Genomic DNA, 20,104 nt, shown 5'->3' with positions numbered 1-20,104 from the left:
GGGCAGGCACTGAAACCACCTACCAGTAAACAGGGACCTGCCAGAAAGCGTGATTGCATGCACAACCTCATCTAGTGAGGAGTCTTGCCCTCTTGCACTCTAGTTCTACCTTGCCAATTCAGTTTATTCTCTAATCTGATGGCAAGCACATGCATACCAGCGAGCAGGCTTGGTGGGAGCCTCGCAAAGATGCAGAGAGTGAATGACTAGCAGTATAGAAATCACTACATTGAGGAAGATGTACTAACTCCTTCCACCTTAAGATGTTGCTGTGCTATCCTAACTGTCATGAGTTCTTGAGCTAGTCCTTCAAGTCATGGATAGGAATGCAACTCAGCAAAATCAATGATGCCTCAATAAACTGGGTGTATTCCCGAGTTTAAAGCTCCATCACACTGGGACCTCTATCTATACACAGGCACAATAGGAATATACACCACATCCACTTTAATCTATTGGGGTATCTTTTACCCTTGATACACAGGCACTAAACGCTTTATTAATTACAAAGATTCAAAGGCATCTTCATTGTCAAAATTGAATCTACAATGAATTTAGGTGCATGGGGTTTGTAAATGTGAAACAAAATGTATGTTATATAAACAACTTTGTATACTTGATACAAAAGCAAATGATTGGGCGATCACCTCTCATTTATGTAAATCCTAGGAACAGAAGTTTACGTACAATCCTGCCTCTATCTGTAAGCATCTACTCTGTTCCACTAAATTCCCAGAACCATTCTCACTTCTATATTCAAACGCCTTGATATGATAACATTCAATTTCATGTTCATTATGAACTTTATAATGTCAACATGTTGTGTTTCGGCATCATATTAGGGTACAGTAACGTGTTCTGTCCCTTACACATTGACTATTCGGCCTTCATAAGGACAATATTGACCATTCAAGAGGATAACACACATACGGCTGAAGGTAAAATAGGTGGAGAGGAGGGGAAGGAGGAAGAGAGGAGAAACAGCAGAGAGGAGGGTGGACGAGTTTAGAAGGAACAGGCACATGAAATACCTGGAAGGAGAAGGGTAAGGCGGTTTAGGGGTACAAGCACATGACGAGGTATTGAGGAAATACAGGACGATACTGAAGAGAAGCACCTAGGTATCAGACTGGTGTGACTCACTGAGCAAGCAGTTGAGAACTGGGTGTTGCGGATTAGACCTACGACCCCAAACAAGGGAAAAGAATGGGACAATCTAAGTGTACCTGCAGAGTAGCCTCGCTTCCCAGCCACCAGATGAACGTGTTTGTGTTTATCCCGTTGCTATCCTACCCTGATTTCTGCCATTAGCATGGCCTAGCGTGCAGGAACATGTAGGGCCTTGAGACCCAGGAAGATGGTCCCACCAGAGGTTAAGGAAGAGAAGCAGAGGACCTGAGACAGCAGATGGAAGAGTAAAAAAAAGTGTGGGGGGGCACTTCAAGCCCAAACACAAAGTGATTGTGTGTACAAGTGAATAGTTAGAAATATGCTGGGCAAGGGACTCCTGGACTCTGAATTAGAAACAAGAGACTTTGCTATTTCCCAGAGAGTTTTTGTTGTTTGCAAGGAGAAGTGACCCTTACAGTTGAATTCTATTTTTCTTCACCGGCCCACTTGTGTGACCATATGGAATGGATTTGTATGTTTTGCCCCAAACTTCTGTGACACTCTTCTATTGATCCTACTCAGGTCCACGACAGGGCAAAAGCAATAATTAAGAACAATGTTCCAGTTTGTCAAGCACAGATTAATTCATAAAAGGTCAAATGCTCCGCTGTTACTGATACAGTATGGAAGATGTTACAGAACATCCCATGCCCTGAAAATGGTGATTAAAAACATCTTCCTTAAATCTCTAAAAAAAGGACAAAATAGAAAGGACAAGCATAAAGTATCATTTAGAACTATTACTGCATAGTCATTTGCCAATCAGAATATCATTTTTATTGGCAATTACTTAACTTGCCAGACAAGCGCAAGGAGACAGATCTCATTTTAAACAATACAGACCTTTGCATTGGATTGTCGTCTAAGATAAAGAGGCCTCGTGTCCACCGCACAATTTAGGGGGAGGAGGGAATGTCACAGAGATGTTATGCCGTTCATGTTCCCTATACGTAACATCTGCAAATCTATCAAAGCTGGACCCTAACTTAGTTTCCAAGAGTGGATCCTGTTGAGTCGGGGCACTGTGCAAATTGGAACAACCCAACCCAGCTAACACAGATTACATTTGATTAAACTACACACTTTTGGAGGCCAAATTCAACTTTTTAAGTTGGCTAATCAAATAATGTGTACAGATGGGGCGGGGGTTCCTCTAAATATGCAACCGTAATAATGCAGGATTCAGCTCAATGACATCCGCAATTGTTGTTAGCACGCATAGCACACATTGAGGCGTGGAGCGAGCGCCATCTCTAAAGAGCTAGCAAAAGCCACCCCTATTCTACCACAGCCATTAGGAGCAAGCGGGCTAAGTTTAGCTGGGTAAATATCTAAATGAGAATCACACAGGAAACAGCCTATTGTCATGCTATTTCTCGGTAATGCTCCAATCAGCTGATTTATTCGTGCTGCCTGGGCATTGCAATGGCATTCCAGCGCATTTATAAAAGCTGGCAGCATCTCATGATTGCCCCTTGGTTATGAACACAGCGCACCGCCTCATGCTGTGTCAGCATTCTTTCCAGGGGAGTGAATTCCCTGTTAAGTCACGTGTCTACAAGTGCTCTGATGCATTGCACGCGCGGGTGAGACCAAAGATTTTTCCAAGCTGATTTTTCAAAATATTTTCACTGACTCCTTGCTCCTGATTCAAAAGCGAACAAATGGGCTAAGCTGTCTAGGATGGATCAATATTGGAGACGCGGGCCTCTGAATGAATGCAAATATGGAACGCATTGCAACGGTAGTGTATCCCAGGCACACAGCAGCCATACTTCCTGTGAGCTTCTCGTACAGGAAATGCTAGTAAGAATCCTGAGAATCTATGTCAAAGTAAGGATCCTGAAAATCTATGGAAAATACCCAATCCACAATGCACAGGTAAGGCTACGCATTGCTGCCATCCTCTTGAATTTGTCATTGGGGAAATTAGGACTGGAAAGAGAGAGGTCCTGATTGGTGCTCAGGCCCATTGCCCGAAAGCCTTGTTCCCAGGCTGATCTCCGACAGGGCAACCAGACCATGTTCTATCACTGGACTGTTAAGCTCATAAGAAGAGTGTGTGAAAAATACCAATGGAATGCTGTGCTTGAACATCATTCTGAGCTTGTTGCAAGACCCCGCCAACGGTCCTGGCGGCCTGCCGTGCACTACTCGGGGTGTAAAGAATTGAGGCACTGTGAGGCTGACTATTTTGGGGACCCTGCCCACAAATCCTCCACACCTGATGTTTATGTGAAGGGGACAAAACTGTGCAAATTAGGTCTGTCTGTTTAAGGATGAAAGGGGATGATGAAAATGCCTTGGTTTAGGCTTGTGTTGGCTTATTTAGGCTTTTGTTGTGGCGCTAAGGGACTTTTAGCAAAGCAGTGTCCAGTACTTCTGTAAGCCCTTGAAACATTAAGTCACCCGTAACTATGTGAGGCAGGAAGACCTTGTTGGACACTGGGCCCTGCAGATGTTGGATGGGCCAGACCTTGAGCGAGCACTTTGATGTTCCGCAGATGCTGAAGTCCCAGGTGGATTTGGGATGTTGAATAATCAAGGAAATATAATCAAGAGAATAGCACAGCTCAGGACCACTGGGCTGAACATATTGGTTTGCCTCTGGCAGTGCATGACCCGCTCGTGACCCTTTCAAATAGAAACAACTGAAGACTTTGAGTGCTCCTGATAGGAACACCTTTCAAGCAGTTGTCCCTGACATTCTGCCCGGGAGCGCCATTGTGCTGGTGCTGTGCTCTGGTGCCGCAGAGGTCCCCAGTGAGGGCGTGTGCCTGATCCTGTGGCGTAGGACTGGCACGACACAGCGATCCCTGAAGCCTGCAGGAAGCTGCTTACCTCTCTGCCGTGGTGCCCTTCTGTTTGCCATATCCGCCCTGCCCCAGTGCTTCACTCGGGCCGCTGCTGGGCTGACATATGCGGCCTGGGTCTTCCTCCTCACCCGCTGCAGCTTTTCACACGTGCAGCCTTGCACAAGTGTCCCAGGACTTCATCTTCACCGAGGCCACCCTGCATACGTGGCTGCAGCTGGGCTTTCTCCAGGACCACCCTGCACATCCTGCCCAGGACTGGATCTTCAACCATGGCATTCTGCTCACGCGGCTCGGGCCTCATGAACCTCCTGCTGCCACCTCCCACTGCTTCATAGCTCAGACTGCAGCTAGCATACGCCGTGTGGGATCTGAAGGAAGTTCTGCTGGCCCCCAATGCCAATCAGCAGCAGCACTGTCACAGCCTTCTCACAGTGTTCCTTTCTGGCCCCTACACTGCTCCGAGTCAAGCTAAAGGAACACCTGGGACAGGACAACAGACAGCCTTGGCTAGGCTGACATACAGTAAGGACACATTTTTTAAAAACTCCCTTTTGTAATCTAAAGTGTTTACTTTATATAAACATATTTTTCAAATGCAGCTGCTTGGATAGGATTAGCTCATGTAAATATTTATTAGGATAGTTGGGTTAGATACAGTTGAATAAGAAATAATGTGCACATTTGTTTGTGCTTTATACCTTTTTTATATAAAAAAACATTTTTTAAAAACCTGCTGCACTGAAGAGGCTTTGCCCAAATTCCATCTAGGGCAAACTTGCAGATTATGCACCAAAACAATATAACTAAAGGAGAAGTACACCAGAACAAAGTATTTTGTGTTTTATTGGAGTGCTGTCCTGTGTACATCCACTGCCTTGAAGTAGTGTGCTAATGTGGAATGTATTTGCTTCTAGGGGAGTAGGGGCCATTTTCCTACACCTTGCCTAACCATCCTGCTTCCCTGCACCATCCCTCTATCCCACCACAGTGCATTCCCTGAATGGCCCTCAGACTTCAGGACCCCATAGCTTCAAGACAGACAGGTAAGATATGGGTCCATGGTGATAAAAGTGTAATAAATACTTGTGTAGTGTATTTCCTTGACCGCCTAATCCTGTCTCTAGCTCAGGGTGTAGTCGACCACTGCCCTCCCGCTAGACATAACTAATATCCTGTTTTATCTGTCCCATGCTCTTTCTATGATACAACAAGAAATATTGTTAGTGAAGGAAGCTTGCTTAGCCCAGGTTCCGTTCCTCAGGAGGTGTTGTGTCGAAATAGTCAACAGGTATATGTTTTTGCTCAACACACGTCTCTCGTTGTCTGTATTCCGGGTTCATGTAGTTTGAAGGTTGATGCTTTTTCTGGAAGAAGCCTGCAGATCTTGGCTGAGGTTGGCAGCTGTAACTAAATTTGCCCTGGATCAGGAACTGGGATTCTTGCTGATGTAACAGAGGTGTTGAGGGTGAATCCTTGAGCGTGGTCCTCAGCATTTGTGGAGGAACAGTATGTAAAGAATGATGTTTGTAAGGAAATTATTTGTTGCCCTCTTTGCTCCCAGAGTAAGATTTCTTACCAATAACCTGAGAACGTATTACGGATTTTGGGGAGACAGGCCCCTGGAGGGTGTCAATAAGGTGACAGTGGATATTCTTTATAAGAAGGGACGTGAAGCCGGCTACAGAGGCTGTGTTGCCTCACTTGTTGTGCTTGCGATACATTCTCTCCATGCACTCGCAAGGAAATTGATTGTGTTAAGAGGTTACGTGTGGAACAGGCCCTCTCCTCTCCCCATAAACGGGGAAGATGAACCAGAGTCTGGAGCAATATTTGCATTGCGCTGTTAATGCAGCTGCAACAAACTGGACGACACGTATCTGAAATGTAGAAACTTCTCATAATATGTCTGTCCGCTCTGTGACGCGGGTGTCCCTTCGTTTGTTCTATGGCACACATTTGCAGTTGCACCCAAAGGTGTTCTCCCCTCGTTGTAAAGTTCATGCTTCGATTCACTTTTTTAAATGCATTGCAACAGACATGTACTTTGGTTGCTGAGCATTTGCAAGCACTTCAGGATGTGGGTGAGCACTGATGGATGAAGAAGTGTTGCTCCACATTCTGCAGGTGATGAGGTCTACGTTTCCACACAGTTTTCTTCCTGGCCGTGATTTGCCTGCGAAGTCGGATCCTCGCTTTATTTTGCGGTTTTTGATTGATGAATTCGTAATTCTGTGGCACTCAGCCTTCCCCTACCAAAAGATGGATAATGATATGATAAGATATGGTATTTATAACGCGCCTATACACAAGTGTTTCAAGGCGCGACGAGGCAAGGGAGGGGAACAGAGGGAAGACAGAGACAAGGATCCTCCTAGGCCAGGTGACATTGAGATCGTGCAAGTGCAATGGAGGAGGGAAAGGGAAAGTGCAGGGGGAGGGAGGAGGGGGCAGTGCAGTACATAGGATCAACAGTAATAAATAAACTAAATAAAAACAATAGGTAAAAAGTGCGGCCAGCTTGTGGCAAGTGCAGGTAAGTGCAGACATCAAGCTGTTTGGGATTGTAGGGATACAGAAACAGCCCCCAAGTGCAGCGGTAATCCCATGTTTCATATGAAGAAAATGAAAGCTGTGGTTCCTGATCTGTTTTGGTGTGATCTTCATTAAGCTGCCATCTATACAGATAAATGGCAGTTCTCAATATTTTTGATGCTCACATTTCTCGATTGCATGGGCAGTATGAGGTTCCTTTCAAGGGTTACCTTCCTAGTAATAGACCTCGCAGTTACCTCATGTACCCGTAAATCCACAAAGCAGATGTTTTTGGAGGAAAGGCTGTCTTTCCACAGCAGTGACCCCAGAGAGGTGTGTAGTGTTGTTGGAGCCACTGTCTTCTATTGTTGGGATCAGTGATTTGAGGGTGCCATTTAATGTTTGGATTTGGAGGCTCCTTCAGGTCAGCCGGAAGCATCTCTACTAGTTTGACATCATGGAATCATGGCAGCATGGCCTCAAGGGTTGTCAAAAGTGTCATTCATGATCCGTTTCAGGTTGAGTTCTGCATAAGAGGTCTTTACACCTTCCAAGATGTCTGTCATGTTTTGCATCCGTTCCAGGTTTGCTCTGCAGACTTGTGCTTGCGTGTATCTCCTGTGACAGCAGGTTTGCTGAAGGGTGCCATCCTCCGGTGGCATCCTGCCCCTTTCCAGGAGGATGCCCAATCTCTACGGGCAGAGTTTCTACTTGACTGAAGGCCTTCTATGGGATTTTATTATGCTAAGAGGCTTTTCCCTATTGGTGACTTTACCCTGTGCGTCCTATTTCTTAAGATGGGATAGCTTCAGGAAAAGACATCTCCTTCATCTGCGATATAAGTAAGATGCGATAGTGGGACATCACTGTCCACTCTGAAATCAGCAATAAAGATTTAAACTAGATGGAGTGGGGAGTCTTAGAGTAATGAAAGTCCTGCTACTTGTCTAGTGACCACTCACAACTGACACAGAAAAGACCCAGGATATAACTGGCCTAACCTCTGGGCTACTGAGGATAACAAGACCATCAACCAGTATCTCATCCAGTATCATCACAGGCAACCCATCTAAAGTATGCCTAATGAGTGTCTATCATGCAAGTCTGCCTCGTAGCCCACGGAGACTGACCTGGCACTCCGCACTATAGACACTTTCCAAGCTCCTTAAGACATTTTCTTTTTTAACAGATGCGCCTAAACCTTCCCTCGGTTCACTCCAGGAGAGGAGCCGCTCTGGCCCACTACTTCGGAGCCGTGATGGCAAATGACCAAACTTAAGCAAAGCAATGGGGAGAGAACAGAAATAACCCCCACTAACTCTTGAGTATTTTTATACTATGGTCGCGTTAATGGCTGAATCCAAGCACTTCAGTGTAGGCTCTGCCATTTCAACTCAGGACATTGTGTCTTGACAGGCGGGCACCTCTGGGCTATTCCTTGTGTAAGGTTGAGATGGCACCTGGGTGTCACCTCCAAGAAAGTGGAAATCCGAACACTCTGAGAGACCCTTCGTGTCCAGAAAGAGGAGCAGATCACTATGGCCAGGTGATTGGCTCAAAAGTGCTTACTGAACTCATCTTTCTTGTCAACAAATACACAAAACTCTGTGGGAGCACAAGCCTCAACGGTGATGCTGCTGAAGGGAATGTGGTGACTTGGACCCAAACTTTGACACAAGCATCCAAGGTACATCCACGGAAGGTCACAATCAGAACCCTAAATCATGCATGACAGGCATATCTTGAACCCAGACAGGTAGTGCATGGCAATCGCTTTAAGGCAGAGGAAAAAGACTGCAGGCCCTGAAGAAAATGAAATGCAGTATTTCTCTTCGCACGCACTCATGTTTCTCTCAAAGACATAACCCTACATATCCGGGGGAATAGCTCATGAGTTAAGTGTTCATCCCGGACATTGGGCAGCCTGAACCTCCATAGATTGAATCCCAGGAGGGCCGATTTTGCATTTTGTCCTTCTGAAGGGTCGATAAATTGAGTACCATTAAATTGCCAAATAATAATAGGTACTATTACATTGCTTAAAAGCAGGGGTGAATTAGCATGGAAGTGCTCTATGAAAACCTGGTATTATTATTTTCCATTGGCAAAAGCTTCAAAACAACACTGGTCCCCTTAAAAGAAAAACGACTACTTTACTCTTGCTCAGGCACCCTCTTCACAAATATTCAGTGCAAGGTGCACCAGAGTGGGGGGTGGAGGGGCAGGGCGGGGAGGGAAATGGCGATGCCACAAACACTGTAGCTGTGGAGGAACATCTGGTCTGTGGGTGAGTTTTGTTCTGTACCTTGTCTCCTCGGATGCAGAATTCTTGACCCCAACGCTGCAGCTTAACTGAGGTAAACAAACAGCAAACATAATGATTATCAGCCATTCTTTGAGCAGTAGACAACAGACAACAAAGAAAGCATAAATGCATTGAGACATTTAAAATACCTGAAAACACAAATAAAAACATAAAAAACTCTATCCATAGTAGTATGCTCTACACATAAGGTTAAGATTAAGATCCTTTAATGTGCTGCGCTTCAACAATGCTCTGTGAATATATTGTTCCACCCAGGAAGGCACAGCGCTTTTGTCAGTAGAGCTACACAACTTCATGCAATCCGCAATACATTGTATATTTCGAGCCTGAAACTAAGTGTTTAGGTAAACTCTTCTAAGGGCGATCAACACATCACAAATGAACAGAAAGTGGATCACAGATTCGTTGTGCCAGCCACATAATGGGCAGGTGTTAGTAGAATCCCACATCTTAGGCAACCCTAAGAGTACCTAACCTGAAATCCACATACAAAGTACGAGCATACAGAGGTGAGATCCTATTTAAATAGCCTTCAGAGTAAAACATCAGGCGTATGTGCCTAATACCCTAAGCCTGAATGTAACCCCATACACTCCTCCTCCATTTTCTCGCTAGTCAGCTTTATAGCAGCACTTTCTATCAGCATGGGTGTTGTTTTATTAATGTTGGATGGTCTGAGCCAAAGGTTGGGTAGTCCAAGGTCTGCAAGTGCATTCTTAACATGTACCACACAAGATAGATACCCCCCCGCCCCCTTCTGATGCCAGAATATGTGCCATTGCGTTCCTATATTTTCCCAAAACAGGGGATCCCCAGAGCCTAGCCCAGTACACAACAGGTCTCAAGCCAACCTCTGCTCCTTTAGGGGACATATCGGCCTCGAGCCCTATCAGGGAATTAGGGGTACCCAATGGGAGTGATAGTAATCCTTTTAGAAACGTATTTTCAGCAATTCGAAGCATTTTTGTATTCATGTATCCCACGATGTCCGCACCATAAAGAGCTCCCCGGCTCTCACTTGTAATTTGTATAAATCGAGAGCTGGGGATACTGCTCCTTTACCGTGTTTCGCAAAGAAGCTTCTGATGCCATTGCTGTATTTAACTAAATTGGTATGAGATTTGTCCAGCTGGGAATTCCAAACTCCAGTTTCAGTTAGATGTATGCCCAGATAATCGTGCATGTCTACTTGCTCCAACCTGGAATCACCTACCCAAATTTGCAGTTCCCTTCTTTTTAAACACCCCGAGTGGAAGGCCAAAATCTTCGTCTTACTAGCATTAAGGGTGAGTCCCAATTCATTACACCTAAGCACAAATCACCCAAGAGTGCTACACAGGCCCCTTGGGGTGGTGGAGAGAAGTACAGCATCGTCGGCATAAAATAAGGTGGGTGAAGACATCTGCTCCCACCTTCGGGGGATCTGAGCAGTGTAACACAACACATTCTCGATTACCACATTTATATCAATACTAAACAAAAGATGAGCGATCGCGTATCCCTGCCTGACGACCCGGTCACCTCCAAAGGGAGCAGTGACTCCTCCAGCCAGACCTAACTTCCTGGTTCTTAGAATATAAAGAGTAGATAACTGAAATCAGATAACTGGGGACATGCTCTATTCGCAGGACCTTTGAAAGTTAATTTCAGGGAAATGCGTCAAACGCAGTCTATAGATCTGCAATGACCGCGTAAAGTTTCATTTTTATTTTTAGGATAGTGTACTTCTCTACCTAGAGGAATAGTCCAAACCGTTGGCCCACCATGCTTGAAAGCCAGCCTGGAGATTACTAATTACATTGTTGTCATCAACCTATTTTTGGAGGTAACACAAAATTGCTTTGTCAAAAAAGAATTTGCCTGGACTATCAAGGAGTGAAATTGGCTTGTAATTCCCTGGGTTGTCTCTATCTACCTTCTTGAAGAGAGGGACAATCTCAGCCTGACGCCATAATTCGGGCACCACATTCTCCTTGATGGCTACGTTAAGAGGTGGAGGAGCACCGGAGCCCATATAGTTGGTTCTTCTTTAAAGAGATCGATGGGTATTCGTTCAGGGCCCAGGGTCTTCCCACTCTTTTGAGATAAGCACTTGTGCACTTAACTTTCCCCACCATGCAATGTGTATAGTTTGCACTATGAAATCTAAAAAATGCACAGAAAACCTGGTTGAGCCGGGTTACTGTGGATTGTTTACACTTGGTAGTGCAAATAATCATAAATGCGGGAGTTTAATATGGACTCAAATGGAATCTGCCAGCTTTCAGCAAGTGATCAAATCTGCAAGTTCCATACGAATTCAATGCTTTCCAGCAGTATCAAAATTACAAGCTGGTGGAAATACATTCGCTTTTGACAGGAGGATTAGAAGAGGCGGTGAAAACATTCCATGCCGCTGCTGCACACTCTCAAAAATAAAAATCCCCTCGAGTGCGAAATCAAGTGTCAAACCATGAGTAAACCTTTAACTCATTGAGGGGGAAACTATTTAGGTCTGCTAAGGATTTTGATAGTAGGTTTGGTCTCTTTTTAGTGTGATGAAGGTGAGCAGGTAGGCCTGTGAATAACCCAAGTGTCTCTCCAACTTCTAAGAACAAAGGGTGTCCTCAAGTGTTCGTGGCGCAATGCCAAAAGGACCATCTGGGGTTTTATGCCCTTAGAGATTGACCCTGACAGGGCCTTCTGACAAAACACTGCACCAACCCAGTTTTAAAGATTTCAATTTGGTGCAGGTGACCGGTTACAGCCACTGTTGTGTTGCCGTCTTTGGGCTCCCAACAGTGTCAAGTAGTTCGCACATAGGCCAACCGCATTACCACAAGCTGATGAGTTGGGAGACATAATTCGGTGATGTGGGTCCCCCCTCTGATCGAGCTAATTCCTGCAGGAAAAGGGCAGACACCGCAGCAGCCAAGTAGGCCGCTACAGAACCCTATAGTGAATTTCATGTCAATTGACAAATGCCCCACTGTAGTAGCTCTGACATGACGCTATTGCTGGTGGCAGACGAAGGGACAGAGGAGGAGGAAGTTCAGTCCCTCCTTGGCTTGGCTAAACGGGAATGAAAATGATGCTTCAACCGAGAGAGCTCAGCTGTCATTCCACATGGCACCTGAGCAACAGTGGGACCACTTGGTAGTTGCTTCAACAGTTCTGCGGCTTGTGCGCTTTGACCCCAGGATTCAATGAGTTGTGTGCACATGGTGCAAATACTGATGCAGCAGGCCTTCTAATACACACCAATATAGGCGTTTGCATGTGCTAAGAGGCATCATTGAGAGCATAGCAGGCACGGTCTGTTCAGCCTGGACTTGGTGGAGGCATCTCAGAGGCTTCGGTGCAGATCAGTGGTCCTTCTCCCAAAGGCTTGCTGCTCTGAGCTGAAGTGGTGTATTGAATACTGGGGGGCTTCACGAAGACAGACACGTGGTGTAGACCCCACAGCTTGAGCAGATGGGCTCATTGACTTTGTGGGGGACGCTTAGTGTGTAAGTACCTCTGACTTAAACAGCAAGTACGGGCATATTCAGCATTCTCCAGTTCTGAAGGCCATTTAGGGCGATTCCATTTTGGTAAAAGAATGCCCCTGCCACCGTTCAGAGCTAGTCTGCCATGTGGTGGGTATGGATGATTTCAGCGTGGCCCCGTTGGATGACAACGCTGCCTTTAGTGCCAGTTGGAGGGACTACTTGGCACATCGCAAGATAGAGCTTAATGCAGAGTACATCGCTAATCCGTCTGCAACCTTTGCCAGGCCAGTGACTATCACACAGGCAGCTGAACTGTCAAAATCTATTTTAAAGAACAGCCGGCAGTGACACCAAACCCCCTTTTTTTGTTGCCGAAAAGGCATTGTACGAACGATCTCCTTTGGGCGTCTCCAATTCCTACTCTACCAAATCCCAGGCAACACTGCCAGCACAACTTTCGCATAGACTCGCTCCATTTGCATTGCTGTAATCAACCTAACCTAGGGGATACATAAAATACTGCAGATACCTGAAGAATAGAACAAGAACAGGTGTGTATCCTAAATCTGCACACGTGGAGCATATACGTGTGTGTGTGTGTCTGAGGAAGGCTTTGCTCAGAACAAAGCCCAGACGCAAAACAGTACACATGGGCACACGCCCTATTTTGAGGTAGAGTGCACTTGTTCAGCCTTTTCATTAACTGCCCTTTCTCTTGTCACCGCGTCTTTTAAACATGCAAGGCGCATAGGGATATGCGCATGCTAGCCCCTGGCACAAAGAAAACCTATTTGGAACGAGAGGTATGGTTCAAGTGGTGCCTTCTGAGGTATCAGCGGATTTCACCCAATGTGGTTGGGTAAGTGGGTACATTTTAAAACATAGATCATGCAAGCTCTAATACTGGCATGGCAGACTCAGCCTTTCATCCTTCTGAGGTCATTATATTGGGTACTAGTGACAACTATCACTGCAACTCCTGGAAGCAGGAGGCTACGACCTGAATGTGATATAGCGTGTAATAGCAATGGTTGCATCACAATGGTGTACCATCCTACACTTTCAGGAGTTCACCTTCGTGCTTGGTTTTGGCAACCATGTGAGTCGTAGGAGGCGAGCTAGGTACCAAAACACTAAAAACAAGATTGCATCTTAAAAGAGAGAGCACAATTCATCACTCCTGATCAAGACATAGATTGGGATCCAAGGGTAGTAATACCACGCAATGGAGAGACTGTGATCCGACTATGAGGGGAACACATCTCTCAAATAGTCAACAGTTCACTTTTCCAAGGGAGGGATTACAAAATGAAAAAGTAGTCACCATATGAGGGGGGAAATGAAAAACAGGCGGATCAGTGGGCCAGATGATAAGTGAAGCGCAAGAAAGCAGAGGTATAGTGGTTGGCCAAAGGGATAGTGGTGGGCAAGAAAGCAGGGATGGAGCGGAGGCCAGAGGTGTGAGCGTAGGCCGGAAAGCAGAAAGGGAGTGATGGGCCAGAGGGGAAGCGGTGGCCAAGAAAGCAGAGGTCGAGTGGTGGCCATAAGGGGAGAGGTGGGCCAGAGAGCAGAGAGGGAGCAGTGGGCTAGAAAACAGCAGAGAGTGAGCTGTAGGGCCTGAGAGGGAGCGGTGGGGCCTGGGAGGGAGCGGTGGGGCCAGAGAGGGAGTTGGGGCCCAAAAGCAGAGAGGGAGCAGTCGGCGAGGAAGCGGAGGGGGATTGGTGGGTGGGAAAGAGGGAGTGAGCTGCAGATTTGTAGAAAGGATGGGGAAGATCGAGATATACTGGGCGAAATATTGAGAGATATAGAAAAAGAAAGAAAGAACGAAGGACTGTAGACAGCAGGAGGAACTGGAGAGTGTAAGGTTTGAGTTTAGAGCACAGTTAGGAGTGTAGCAGGGACTGGGCAGTGGGAGTTGTGAGTTGGCCGTGCAACAGAGCAAGTGAGTATATGCATCACTGGCAGAGTGAGTGGCTTAAGGGAGTAACTTGTTTTGGATAATTGGTGAGTTCATTGCATGAAGAGTTGGGGCTTTGCAGATGAAAGGGTTACTGAAGGCGAACCTGCCCGTGACCCATTTTCCATTAATTGCTGCCCACTGGCAGCCCATATCTGACAAATGAGTTATAAATCACAGCTCCAAGGAACTGTGCAGGAAGTCCATTCAGCTCTGGCTGGGATCCACTAGAAGCAGATGTAAACTTGCAGTGCTCCATCTCGATGCCCCAAAATAATCATCACTATCCTGACTTTTTTTGGCATATTTGCCTGGAACCTCCATCGGAACGTGCGGGGAAGAAGGTATTTACTTCTACTTCCCTTTGGTGCCCCGGGGTGCACTGCAGCAAAGCTATGGGAGATGTGACTGCCCTGTGGTAGTTGCCGCAATTTTTTGCTGACGGCTCAGAGTGCTGAAGGAGTGGCAGCCCACGTTGGTGAATACTGCGAAGGGCATGGAGGTGCGAGGGGTGGACATAAGCATGCACAACGGTGCAGCCGCACATCACTGGAGGCCTGTGACTGGGAGCAGAGCGTGCTTGGAGTGGACGCTGGGCCGGTTACTCTGAGAGTTGGAGAGGCGCAGGGGAGAGGCAGGGCTTGGGGAGGCGAGCATGGATGTGGACCAGAATGTCTCCAAGGAACGGTGCCTATGGATCAGTGTTGACGAGGCCGGCAGGAGTCGTGTGTGAGGCTCTCTCCTACGTTGAGGATGGTGCAGAGGGACCTCAGAGTGAGGGGCTACCAGATGCAGAGCAGGTGTGGTGAGAGGTCTAATCAGGTTGGCACTAGTGAGAAGTGCACATGGGGCCGCTTGCCTGTCTCTGGTTGTGTGCCCATTGGAGCTACAAAAAGGTAAAAGGTCAGCAACAAAGGATGGATTAATGTATTGGTGCCAACAGCAAACATGGTAAACCTGGAGCAGTCGAAGTTGGTACAAGTGTTCAGCTGGAACCCCAGGCGGCACAGGTCACATTGGAAGGACTATTGGCAGCTATACAGGAATCCAGACTGTTTTAGGAAGGTAAGGTTCAGAAAAGTAGGAGTGGACGTGTCCTAGGTCAGGGCAGACCTCAGGAAGGGGAGTTAGTGGGTCACCGAGGCGGAGCAGAGATTGGGTACACTATAGGTGTACAGCACGATGCAGCTATTGAACTCTAACATTTTGGGTCTTGCCACTGCCATGAGAGTATCGAGGATAGAGCTGAGGATTCTGAAGGGCGCTCCCGCAGATGCAATGTTTGAATTGTGGGGTTACCTGAAGGCGATGAAGAACACAAGTTGGAGTTATTCTTGGAATGTTTGTTTGTGGTCACGTGTGGTGTGAAGGGGTTGTCTAAACTGTTTATGGTGGAAAGAGCACACAGGGTCCCTGGCAGGAAATCAACCCCTGGAGCTCCACATAGGCCAATTGTGGCGACATTTCTGAACTTCAGCTATAAAGATCCTATAGAGATGCTATATTGCAGGATACACAGTGGAGGGGGTCTTATCGAGTGTGGTGAGTCCAAATCAGGGTCTTTCGGGACTTAATGCAGGAAGTGCTGAGGCAAAGTAAGTCCTCTGACGTGGTACAGGGGAGACTGCAGGACTTGGGTTGTAAATACATGATGTTCTTCCTGGCGAAACTGAAGGTGATCTCAGATGGCAAGGTGCACTTCTTCAAATCAGCCAAGGATGTGTGGGTCTGGCTGGACATTGGCCCATTGAGCAAGGCACAAAGCGATAGGACGGGGACTACTGCTAACATTGCAAGGGGGCGGAGCGCTCCAGGGACTTCTGGTCGTGAGAGCTCTGCTGACTTGCGCAGAGTGTGGGTGGCCGAAGATGGCACATTGATTTTGGTAAAAGGAATGATGGACAACAGTGGTAGTGGGGGCTCCTGAGTGCGCCAATTATGTGTGACATAGGGTTTAGTGGACATTTGAGGTGGAGGAGTGGGGGAGTCATTTATGTGATTGTCAGTTGTTGGTTCATAGAACGGGCAGTACAGTGAAGAGAAGGGGGCAATGTTGCTGGGAATGAAGCGGCTGTAGGGTCAGAGGAGATGAGTAGCTCAGCGAGGAGACTCTGCCCTAGGTTGTTGTTTTCTCGATTGGGCCTGCTACATTGCTGTTGTGTCTGGCCCTTTACAGGATGGGACACAACAGGATAGTGGGTGGGCTTGTCTTGTATTTCAAGTTTATTTACACACATTTTTGTTGGTTGGGGCAAGGGGGTTGATTGTATGGGTTTATGGTTTGGGCTTGGGGAGGGTGTTGGAGTTGGGGGGATTGGTTGGGTGGGGGTCATGATGGGGTTGAGATACAGTGTGAAGGGGAGGCAGGTGTTGGAATGGATTGGGGTTGTGGATTCTCTGTGGGTGATCGATGGTAATGGGTAGTGACCTGAAAATCATAAATTGGAATATTCGAGGAATGAATGGGGTGGTTAAAAAAGGCTAAATACATTCTCACTTGATTAGGCATGGTGTTATGATTGACATTCTCCAGGAAACACACAAAGTGGTGAGGTGCAGAGGTTGGCTGGGTGCTGGAAGGGGAGGGTTGTGGGATCAGGGTTCTCGACATATACCAGCGGTGTGCTAATTTGGGTAAGTGATACCATACTGTTTTGGCTGAATTCAATATTAGAAGATGAGGAGGGGCGATACACCGGCGTGATGTGTACATTATTGGGCAATGAAGCGTTAATATTGGGGACATATGCACCAAATGTGGCTAACGCAAGCTTCTTTGATATGATGGGAGGAGTTATTGTAAAATATTGTGATAGATGGATACTATGGGTGGGGGACTTTAACTGTATATTGGATGGACAGTTAGACACTTCTACGGTAGGGTGTTGCACGCTGGGGATGGCAGCAAAGACACGCCTGAGAGGGGCGAAGTGATTGGGTTTAGTGGGGTGGGGGGTTGCGGCTGAAACATGGGGCTGACGTGGGTTACTCTTGTTTTTCTGAGGTGCATGCCTCTCATTCTCGGTTGGATTTTATTTTTATGGGGGAGGAGCATGTTGACCAGTTAGGCTCAGTGGAATATTTGGAAAGGATGTTGTCAGATCATGCACCACGTTGTGTGGTTCTACATATACCTTTGAGGAACAACCTGATCCCCACTTGGAGATTTAATAATAAGATGCTCAAGGATGTAGCTTTTCAGGAGAAGCTGAGAGGGGAGTTGGTACACTTCGTCGCATCTAATTGGGGCTTAGCAAGTTCTAGAGTCATCGAATGGGAGGCACTGATGGTCTACCTTTGAGGAGTGTGTATGTCCCCTAAGATAGGGGTGCATAGGGCTCTTAAACATTTGGTGTTGCAGTTTGAACAACGCTTGGCTGAATTGGACAAGAGGTTAGGGGCAGGGACCGATGCACAGGCACAAGCCTGAGACGTTCAAACTGAATGGTTTACTGCGCAGGGGAGGCTGGGGAGCTTTGATTATGTGGCTCACATGGTGAAAATACATGTTGAGGGGGATAGGTCTGGCCGGCTCTTAGCGTGGTTAGTGAATAGGGATAGAGGTGGGCAGGCGATCACGGGTATTGAAAATGTAGCTGGTGACATTGCGATTAGGCAGGAAGACATGTATGAGGCATTTTGCGATTTTCATGCCAGGTTATATGAGTTGCAGCCCAGGGTGGAGACAAGTTCCTTGGCGCGACTGGAGGAGGCAGGATTACGGTTGCTCATGGTGGAGGAGGCCACAGCACTCAATGTGCGATAGATTTAACAGATGTGGAATGGGCTATAGACAAATTGGGGAGGAATAAAACACTAGGGGTTGATGGATGGACGGTGGAACTCTATGATGCCATTAAGCAGTTGTTGGTTCCTTGACATCTGGATGTATTTCAGGAAGGGCTTGCTTGCCGGGCGTTTCCGAACTACATGTTGTAGGCGTTGGTGATCCTTTTACCCAAATCGGGGAAGGATGCCCAGGAATGCAGTTCATACAGACCATTGTCACTGATTAATGTTGACCTGAAAATTCACAGTAAAGTACTAGCACATAGATTGAGTAGAGTTATGACCAAGTTGGTTCATGAAGATCAGGCCGGCTTCATATAGGGTAGTACCACTCAGAATCGGAGGAAACTGTGTTTGATTTGATTTTGGATCAGTGTGCTAGGCAGGGGGGACAATTGGGAATTGCTAGCCTAGGTTCATATGAAGCATTTGATTCAGTAGACATGTTGTCCTGGTGAAGATGGGGCTGGAGATCCATTTTTGGAGTGGGCTGAAGTACTGTATAAAGGGCCCGCTTCCAGGGTACGGTCAACAGGACACTGTCAAGGGCATGGGAAGTGGGCAGAGAGGCACTAGGTAGGGTTGCCTACTGTCACCGTTGGTATTTACACTGGTGATTGAACCGCTGGTGACAGTGATAAGGAGTAGGTACGATGGTTGGGGGATTAATTATCTGTTTATACCAAACGTATAAAGCGCACAGTCGCCCAAGGACATCATGGTGCTACCAAACAGGTAAAAGAGAAGCTTGAATAGATAGGTCTTCAGAGATCTCCTAAAGGCCAAATAATCATTCATCCCTTTAGGTGGGTATGGTTTCTTACTGCATCGCACTGTATGCAGATGACATACTGCTATATACAGCAAAACCGGTGCGGGCATTGGGGATGATGTTGGACTCGGAGGAGGAATTCTTCCAGTTTACCTATGATGCAGTTGAGCAGTGATTGTATGTGGCGTGCCCACACTAGGGGAGCACGGGCAGGTTCTTCTAGTGGTACGCTTAGGGGAACGGTTGATGATATCTATTTGGGTGATCGGGCAGCCACATTCCAGGAATTAAAATTGTTAAATCGAACAATGCGATACATTTTTTGGAATAACCTAGATTGATGGCGGCTTTGAGGAGTCTCTGATGAATCAAGCAATGATGGGATTAGTGACATGAGGGAGGAAAGTTTTGGAGCTCTATGGGTCTATTCTGAGGAAAGATGCTGGAAAACTGACTAGAATTAGACAGGCATGGGGTGACGGTGGAATACACTATTTACCGATGAGGAATGGGTGAGGCTGCTTAGACACATGAAGGAGGTTTTAAGGAATGTAAGATTCAGTTGGATACAATACATATGTGTAATGAGGGCTATATTACGCCTGGGGTGGTGGCTAAAATGACTGAAGTTAAGGTCCCTACATGCTGGAGGTGCAGGGTAAAGGATGGTTCATATATATACATTTGTGGTGGAGTTGCAGTAAGGTATTTCCTTTCTGGGAAAAGCTGGTGGAGAAATTGAATGGGTTAACAGATATAATGGTACATTTGTCAATTGGGCACTGCCTGCTGGGACTCGTCCCAATATGGAAAAAGAGAGGTGTTCAAGAGACCAAACTGGTGGCATTAGGGTTATTTCTGGCAAAAAGGCATATTGCCATGAGTTGGAAAGCGACCGTGGGCTGAGGTTTGTAACATGGTTGACTATGTCAAAAAATGGATCAGGGCTGAAATGGATGTCAGGAATGTTGGGCCAGAAACGGGGCAAGATCAGGGGCCTATACTGTCTGACATGTGGTACATGATATGTTAGGTGAGCCTTCCGACATGAACCCAAGAGCTCCCCGACTTATAAGATCCTCAATCCTCTTTCCACGTGAGTGGGGAGGATTGGGAAGATATGACATTTATGACCTGTAAAGGGTACAACTGGATCTGGGGTCTGTATGCTGATTGTTATAAGGATCGTTCAGGCGAAAGTTGGGTAAATAACTTTGTGTTAAAAAAAGATGAGGGGATTGGAATTCTTGTAATTACAGTGTGGAGGATGCA

General features: G+C 46.6%; 1 protein-coding gene across 1 annotated transcript in view; it reads right to left on the bottom strand.

The window, feature by feature from the left end:
• The window catches only part of TNFRSF11A (TNF receptor superfamily member 11a), a 281,431-nt gene that overhangs the window by 36,580 nt on the left and 224,747 nt on the right, over nt 1-20,104 (bottom strand). The window contains exon 8 of the mRNA XM_069613673.1: nt 8,824-8,870. Within this exon, the coding sequence (XP_069469774.1) occupies nt 8,824-8,870 (47 nt within the window). The remainder of the gene's footprint in view (nt 1-8,823; nt 8,871-20,104) is intronic.

This window comes from Ambystoma mexicanum, chromosome 5p, assembly GCF_040938575.1.
Source record: "Ambystoma mexicanum isolate Mex_15411 chromosome 5p, UKY_AmexF1_1, whole genome shotgun sequence".
Classification (NCBI taxonomy): Eukaryota; Metazoa; Chordata; class Amphibia; order Caudata; family Ambystomatidae; genus Ambystoma; species Ambystoma mexicanum.
The sequence above is the reverse complement of the archived record's forward strand: the minus strand, read 5'-3'. Positions and strand labels throughout refer to the sequence as shown.